General features: G+C 36.4%; 1 protein-coding gene across 1 annotated transcript; it reads left to right on the top strand.

Annotated features, from left to right (window-relative positions):
- Positions 1–1,694: 1,694 nt before the first annotated feature.
- On the top strand, positions 1,695–7,747 carry LOC149027872 (uncharacterized). Its single transcript, XM_089143827.1, has 2 exons — positions 1,695–1,968; positions 7,476–7,747. Exons 1-2 carry the CDS (start codon positions 1,695–1,697, stop codon positions 7,745–7,747), a joined length of 546 nt encoding a protein of 181 aa, XP_088999953.1.
- Positions 7,748–9,071: the final 1,324 nt, after the last annotated feature.

The following is a 9,071-nucleotide window of genomic DNA, read 5'->3' as shown; positions in this document are numbered from 1 at the left end:
GAATTCAATGGATAAAGTTGTCCAAGAATATCTTTTATGATAACAAACAAAGATTTACTTGACTTTATCAAATCTAGTTGCAATAAGTCATTTTTGTCATGTGTTTAATTCTTCTTTTATAATTTAGTAAAAGTTTAGAAAATATGGGAAAATTAAGAATGGGGTGGAAGAAATAAGATGAATCACGACCTAGAAAAGAGAATAAAGGAATTAATTTTATAAAAAACAAAAGGAATTAAAGGTAGATCTGTTATTTGTTTAATTTGAAAGAAAATAGAAGGTTCATAGCATTAGAATTATTCCTTTCAGGAAACCTAAGCTCTGCAATGACGAAAAATAATATATTGTCAGGTTTAAGAAATCGTTCTAGAAGGGGTATTTCTTTGTCTGTGAATAAATCGAACATGTGGACATAGAAAACATTTTGCCAAATAAAAGCCAAAATTTACAATTCAGCAAAGGGCCAAACTTTTTTTTAACCAAAATACGATATATTCAAACATAGCCAGAAAAACCCAAAAGTGACAATTTTTCGGTGAATTGGCAAAATACAACTAAAATCTACCTTGGCCTCATGCAATCTGAGATCCGTCGCCGATATCTTCATCGAAATCACCGAATCCACTACTGCCTGATCCTCTTCCTCTCCTTCTCTATCTTCTATCTGTTAGGCGGTGGTGGAAACATCTTCTCCTCCTCCCTCTTCTATCTCTTCGACGGTGAATCTGTTGCTACTTAATTCTCTTCTTTGGCCATGAGGGTTACAGCGGTAAAGACTCAACTCCCGGGAGGTGGGTCCCCGCGCGTAATATATATATACTCCGGGGCGTGCGTGGCCTGGACCTCTCCAAAAAAAAAAATTCTCTTCTTTGTCCTCTATATGTCTGGTGGAAATTAACATCTTCTCTTCCTCCTCCTTCTTCTATCTGTTCGGCGGCGGTCGTGGGTTATCAAAAAGCCGATCCCAATTCCAGCAAAACCCAGTTACCCAATGGAAGCCCAAAATCAGCGAAAAATCACTTGAAAAGTCGGTAAAAAATCAGCAAATTTTGCCGTTTCGCCGGGGATTGGGGGGGGAGGAACCAGCGAAATCTTTTGAAATGTCACATCCTACATGTGGATATGCTTCCATTGCAATGGTGACAATCTCATGTAGAGGTATAAGTTCAACATGTCTTGTATTCAATGTCATCTCCACGGCGGGGGAACCAGCGAAATCTTTTGAAATGTCACACCTTACATGTGGACATGCTTCCATTGCAATGGTGACAATCTCATAAATGGAGGTAATAAGTTCAACATGTCTTGTATTCTAATGTCATCTCCACGGGACCACGACTCCACCCCCCACCCCTTCTTCCTCTGTGCCCGTGGCCCCATCCTTGTGACTAGTTTGAAATGACCAATAAATAAATAAATATGACATGTGGGATAAGAGAACCGTAATGAGAGAGAATTTCCTCTACGCAATGGAGACCGAATAAAGTGGAAAGGAAAATGGCTGGCTAGCTAGCCAATTGAGGTAAGTAAGAATAAAGGATTTCAACTCTCAACAGGAAGAGATGGAAGCTTATGGTCTATTAAAGGCAGCAGTTTATTTTCATCATTTCTCATCGAGGGATAGATTCAATTCATTAGTAGCTAATTGCTTCTCTCTCTGCTGTGAATTTTCCCTCTCTAGCTAGCTAGCTAACATGGTTACTGCTCCTGTAGTAGTTGTTCGGAAGAAGGAAATCAAACCATCTGTTGAGGAGCTTAAGAAGCAGTTAAGAGAGAAGATTGATGCAGATCATGATGGATCTATAAGCAAGGAAGAGGTCAAGAACTATTTGCTTCACAAGGGCATCCATGGTGTAAGCCTTAGAACTTGGTATGCTTTCTGGCGTTATGACAGCAACCACAATGGTAAACTCGATGATCCCAAAGAGTTGGATTCTTTCATAGATTATGCGATGAAGCATTGTGGAGGTAACTTGATCACCAAATAGTTTAAATTTGTCTGCCGAAGATGGTGTGGAAGTAGAGGTTGATTTCCCTTTTGTGCTTCGTATCTGTAACTTCTATCTTTTTTCTAGGGCATATGTGCTTAATTTGTTGCCTGTTTCCAGCCGGATTCGATCCGTTTGTTTATTTTCAGGTGAAAACAAATGGAGCCCTGAGATTTATGAATGTAATAATCATGTTTAATTCTTGTGATAGCTATATTACTTCGATTTTTCTTGTTTATTGTGTGGAAAACTTTGGATTAATGTGATAAAATTCTCCAGCTTCATCGATCTGAGGAGATAAATATATAGTTGCACTCATAGCATCCTTTGTAATATATAAAATCATGAAAACGCCTTCACTACTAGATGCGAGAGGGTTTTAGCGAAGCATCTTCCTCCTTTCCATGAGATTAGTTTAATCCGTCCACGCGAAGCATCTTCAAAGATATGAGTAATCACTGCAGGATGCAAGAGGCTTTCTAAGATTCATGCTACGTTATCAATTGAACAATACACTATCTCGCACATACCATTAGATCGTGGACACGTGTTTTATTCTATCAAATCTAATTTTGTCCGAAAACCACTATTTTGTCCGAAAGGATAAAGTCATTATTTTTTTATACCCCTTGGACATTTTCACCCCGTATTGCCGATGAGTCCAGATCAGCGACCCCGACAGGGAGCGATGCTTCCTGACCACAAACATCAGTGGGGCCCACGGTGAAAAACACTTTTTGGAAAAAATTAAAAAAAAAAAAAAAAATTTACCAGTGGGACCCACTGGTTTTTGTGGTCAGTAAGACGGGGAGAAGATCCAGATTCATTGCCGATATGGTCAATTTTATGAGTAAAAATGTTCAAATAGGTGAAAAAACACTATTTTGGCTAGTTTTATAATTGCAAACTCAGTTTTAGTTAGTTTTGTAAGGTAAAACATTGAGTGGCTATTTTTGTAAAGGAAAACCTAAAAAATTTATTTTTGAGTGGTAAATCATGTAATTTTCCTTTTGTTCTTTTAGCTGAAACCTAGAGGTCTATCTCTCCCCTTAGCTCTCTACGGCTTTCTCCCCAGCCCACCTCGAAGAAAAATAATGGAGTTTTTAGTGCAAAGAGGGAGGGATGAAGCTCCGAAGAGCCACAGAGAGAGAGAAAGACGAGAATCGAGAGTGGAGAGAGATGCATGCCGATGAATGCACGTTTATAGCGGCATGACGGAGGTGGAAATCGGCCGTTCACCATTGTTCTCTATCTGTCTTCCATGTTGCTAAACGTGAAGAGGGAGACCGCAGACACCCGAAACAGGACAAAAAAAAAGTAAGGGATGAAGTGGTTAGGAGTTGGAATAATCGTAACCATAAAATTAGAATAAAACACTTGTCCACGATCTAACGGCCAATAGGAAGAAACAGGACTGTGTCAGTACAAGAACGGATAAAAATCCGTGTCCATCCTACACCTTAAAATCAAGAGATTTTTACATGTGGGTCTTTTTAGTGGATCATGCATAAACTATTGTTGGGTTTTTTTAGTACAATATATTATGTGTGGGTCCCAACCAGACTAACACCGTTAGCCGCTATTAAGTGTATTCAAAATTCAAACCTGGAGATATCAAAATACCTCAAGTTATATAATATAATGTATTATGACTAAAATGCCCATTAATTACTCACAATATATATTTTTTAAATTATATATTAATTAACATTTAGTGACAAAAAAAAATGTTAATTACCAAGGAAACACCAAATTGGATGCACTTGGGGTTTAAAATCCTCAGCACCGCACACTCTGGAGCAGCCATCAAGCGGCCACCCGGATGTGTGCCACCAGTCACCTGCATAATCGTGGCTGTTAATTAATTACAAATTATTTATCTATAAACTGGTTCCAATGAATTCGATTCTAAAACCAAACCAGCAGTTTTTCAAATCTCACTATTATACCGTGTAGACAAATACTCACTTTGGTGGTAAAAAGAAAAAACTTCAGCTTCCACCCGCTAGAGTCGACTCTGGCAGATGAACGTGATGACGACAACAACCATGACTGATTAAACCATGCAGGAAACAAATGCTGATCAAAGTCCTTAACACTGCTGCCTGACATTTTCTCCCTGGATTATAAAGCGAAAATAGGAACAGTATCTAATGTAGAAAATCACAGATTCACTCCATTACAAGTTTCCATTACAAGTTTGTAGCTAAAGATACTGAACAAACCATGAGAGAAGGAAAGAAACCCCAGTAGAACAGTCAAAATACCACGAAAACAAGAAAACAACTATCAAGTATCTAATATCAAATCCCAAAACATTCCACCATAATAACGCAAAACTAAATAGTTGCAGAGGACAGGCAACACTAAATCTCTAATAATATTGCCTTATCACATAAAGGTACCAACCGACCTCTCAATAGTGGGAACCAGAAGAAACCCGTTCTTCCATTCTTGATGAACCCTACAGGACCATAAAATGGGTAAGGCTACGTTTGTTTGTTGGAATAAAGGTCGGGAGAGAAGAAATTCTTAAAAAAAAACAAAATTTTCTTACTTTTCCTTTAAATCTTAAAAGTATAGTTTGTTTGGTTGCTTGAGGTGGAAAACTTGTCTGGTGAGGTGGCAAACCCACTTTCCCATCCTAAGTCTTTTCAAAATCCCACAAAATGTGTAGGACTTTGTTAAAAAGTATGAAAAAATAAAAAAATGGGACCCACAATTAACATGTTTCTACAAAATCCCTTCATTTCCTTTCCTTCTCCTTCACCCCATTACACATGGGGCCCACATGTTTTTTCCCCCACCCCACCGTTGCAAACAAACGCAGCCTAAGTGATCTTCTCACAAGAATGAGAGAAATAAGTCGAGTACTTGTAGTCTTGTACAGAGATCGATAACTCTTCCAACCCACCATCCTTCATTGTCATAGGCATCAACTTCATCAAAGACACCGAAAACAAAGGCTCGAATTTCAAGTGGGCAAGGCCTCACTTCGCTGTAATGGATGATTTCTCTCAACAACTCCGACTCACCAGGGTTAATAGTGTTTCATAATCTACTAGAACTTTTATGTATCATATTCAGATTTGGGGAAGCTCGGTTTTTCCCGTTGTATCGTCCTAATCAGTCGTTGTCGTATTCATTCGTTGGAGTCTTCATCAACTCTGGTGGACAGAGACGAGATAAGTTCTATCAAAATTGCATTTTTTTTACTTTCTCCGAAGTGAGTCGAGGGTGTGTCTACACAATATAGTGATTTGGTTTGATAACACACCGGTTTGGTTTTAAAATTGGGTTCATTGGAACCGGTTTATAGATCAATAATTTGTAATTAATCAACGGGCATGGTTATGTAGATGATAGGTGGCGCACATCCGCCGCAACCGTTGGATGTCGGCTCCAAAGTCCGCAGCCAAGGATTTTAACCCCACTTGGGAACTACTTTCGAAGGACACTTTTCGAATCATCATGTGGAAACTCTGATGGCTGTGAAACAATCAACGTTGTTTTACAAGGCATGACTGATGGCCTCTAGTAGGCTAAGGAGAATGACATCAATGTTACTCAGATTTGGTGCAATCAGGAACAGCTGATTAATTTTGTCTCTATACCCAAGCGTTCTACATGGCAAATAGACTTAGTTCCAAAGCTTATCAACTTTTTAGGTTGTACCAAGGAGTTGAGATTAGAACTATTTAAGCAAAATTTACTAGTAGAATGGTTTAAAAACCTAGCGGCTGCCCTCTCTTTGTACTTGTTTTTAAACTTTTTTCTTTTTAGCAACCTTAAGAAAAAAGGAAACAGAGAATTTTTACCAAAAAAAAGAAAAGAAAATTTTGGGGTACAAAGCAAACACTAGGGGTATACTTTTGCTTCTTTTTTTTTGGTAAGAAATTTCCATTAACAGAAAGAAAGAAAAAAAAACAACCTGCAAAATAGGCCAAACCGTCGTACACGGGATTGACAGGGCCCCATTGCAAGAGCATCCGCAACTGCGTTTGTCGCTCTTGGAATAAAACAAAAGGAACATTAGAAGAAAGATAAACTTAACTCCCTAATATCCTCCACGAGAGGAGCTAAGCATAGGGGAGGGGAGCTAGAAGCACTGTTTATTTTTTGGACCAGTATCTTACAATCAGACTCTACCAGAAGATGATTACAGTCTTCTAAAAATACAAACATCAATCCAGCTCTCATAGTTAGAGCTATGGATATACTTTTGCCATGGCTTAGAAAACCTGTTCATATTATGATTTTATATTATTTAAAAAAAAATTAATGACATTGATTTGAAACCTTTATTACTTTGCGAGAATACTTGTGTAGCATTTAGAAGACAATATTTATATCCATTAGAATTCAACGATTAAAGTTGTGCAAGAATTTCTTCTGTGACAACAAATAAAGATTTACTTTGACTTTATCAAATCTAGTTGCAACAGGTCATTTTTGTCATGTGTTTAATTCTTCTTTCATAATTTTGTAAAGGTTTAGAAAATATGGGAAAATTAAGAATGTAGTGGAAGAAATAAAATGAATCACATATCAAAACATTTTGAATTTATACGATTGAGCAAGAGAAGATAATTCAAGGAATTAATTATAAAAGAAGAAAAATCAAGGAATTAAAGGTTGACCTATTATCTTGTTTAATTTGAAAGGAAATAGGAGATTCACACCATTAGAAATATTCCTTTAAGAAACCCTAAGCTTGTGACGATGAAAAATAATATCTTATTAGGTTCCAAAATCGTTCAAAACGGGAATTTCTTTGTCTATGAATAAATTAAACATATAGATACGCTTTTAGTACAATGGTGATACCCTCATAATTAAGTAGAGGTAATAAGTCCAACATGTTTTGGATTCAAACGTCATCCCTCCACACGTTCTCCCCCACCACCCCTACCTCCTTTCTTCTTCTTTTATGCATGTAGCCGGAATTTTATTAGGTCCATTTCTGACTATCTATTTTCCTTTGGATGGAGGACACATGTCCATCAGTCACATCCATTTTAAGATTAAATTAAAATTAAACTTTGTATTTTGGGCTACTAGATTTATGTTCTTAATATCTTGGTGTAGACATTGGCAGGAATTGATTGAAACTTTAGCATGGGAGCCTCATCTTCGTGACTGGTTTGAAATGACCAAAAAATAAATAAATAAACATGACAAGTGGTATAAGAGAATCATAATGGGTGAGAAATGAGAATATCTTCTCCAATGCAATGGATAAAGAATAAAGTGAAACCAAAAATGGCAAGCTAGCCAATGGAAGTAAGTGAGAATAAAGGGTTTCAACTCTCAACAGGAAGAGATCAAAGCTTGCATGAGGTCTATTAAAAGGCAGTTTATTTTCATGATTTCTCGTCAACACAGGGATTCAATTCACTACTAGCTAGCTAGTTGCTTCTCTCTCTGCTGTGAGCCCTGTGAGTTTTCCTTCTATAGCAGCTAACATGGTGGTCGGTTTTCCTGCAGTTGGTGGCGTTACTTGCAACAACAAGGATATCAAACCTTCTGTTGAGGAGCTCAGGAAGCAGTTTTTTGAGAAGATTGATGCAGATCATGATGGATCTATAAGCAGGGAAGAGATCAAGAAATATTTGCTTCACAAGGGCATCCATGGTGTAAACCTTAAAACTAGGTATGCTTTCTGGCGTTACGACAGCAATCAAAATGGTAAAATCGATGATCCCAAAGAGTTGGATTCTTTCATAGATCATGTGATGAAGCATTATGAAGGTAACTAGATCACCAAATGGTGCAGAAGATGGTGTGGAAGCAGACATTGATTTCCCTTTTGTGCTTCGTATCTGTAACTTTTATCTTTTTCTAGAGCATATGTGTGCTTCATTTTCAGGTGAAAACAAATGGAGCCCTGAGATCTATGAATGGATAATAATCATGTTTAGTTCTTGTGATAGTTATATTACTGTGATTTTTCTTCGTTTATTGTGTGGAAAACTTTGGATTAATGTGATAATATTCTCCAGCTTCATCAATCTAAGTAGATAAATATACAGTTGCACTCATAGCATCTAACGGTTTAAACACGGTATTTAGTGTGGTACAATTTTTGTACGAATGAACTTATGCCACTTTTGTGATTAATTCATTAAAATCCTAATGAAATTGTGATCAACCAATCGATATAATTTGAAATTAACATAGATAAAGCAAATAAATCTAATTAATAGAGACAAAACATGTAAATCTAAAAAGATCAGTGAATGATGAAACGAAAAATTGAAATAGGGAATTAGGGATAGGAAAAAGGTTAAGTGTTTTAATTGTAAAATTACAATTTATATCTCTTAATTTGGTACGGTTTACCTACGACGGTATGAGTACCTAAAACCGAATCATCGGATCCGAAGAAATTCAGTTTTAGATACGTCATGATTCGGTATGAGTACCTAAAAACTCTTTTAGGAGCGCATCCTACAACTAAAATCAAGAGAAATTCGGTCTCAGTGGACTATAACAGTTGTGTCCATCAATGCTAATTTTGAATGGGTCCCAACCGGTGCTGTTCCCCTTAAACGTATTCAAAATTCAAACTGATTAACCTCGGTTTTCAATACAATGTATTGACTACCCTTTACATATTTTTTCATTTGCTTAGAATGTTAATAACTATTACTACAACAAAATCTTAATTATAGTAATTTAAATAGTGAATGTCTATCCTACAACTTAAAATCAAGAGATTTTTATACGTGGGTCTCTTTAGTGGACCATTAAACTAATGTTGTGTCTAAAATCAATATGCCTAATATATTAAAATCTTGGAGGACCCAACAAGGCACTTAAAAAATTGTTAAAATAAGCATAACATTAAATGTATTCAAAATTCAAACCTGGAGAGACCAAAACACCCTCAGGTTATTCAATACAATGTATTATGACTAAAATGCCCTTTAACTATTCACAATATATATATTTTTAAACTACATATTATTTAATGCTTAATGAAAAAAAATGTTAATTAACTATTTATCTACAAAAAAAAATGTTAATTAATATGTAATTTAAAAAATATATATTGTGAATAGGTAACAGCATATATCTTGC

Source organism: Hakea prostrata, chromosome 1, assembly GCF_041222555.1.
Source record: "Hakea prostrata isolate BN-2017 chromosome 1, UWA_Hpros_2, whole genome shotgun sequence".
Taxonomy (NCBI): Eukaryota; Viridiplantae; Streptophyta; class Magnoliopsida; order Proteales; family Proteaceae; genus Hakea; species Hakea prostrata.
Note: the sequence above shows the minus strand (reverse complement) of the source record. Positions and strands in the feature narration are given on the sequence as shown.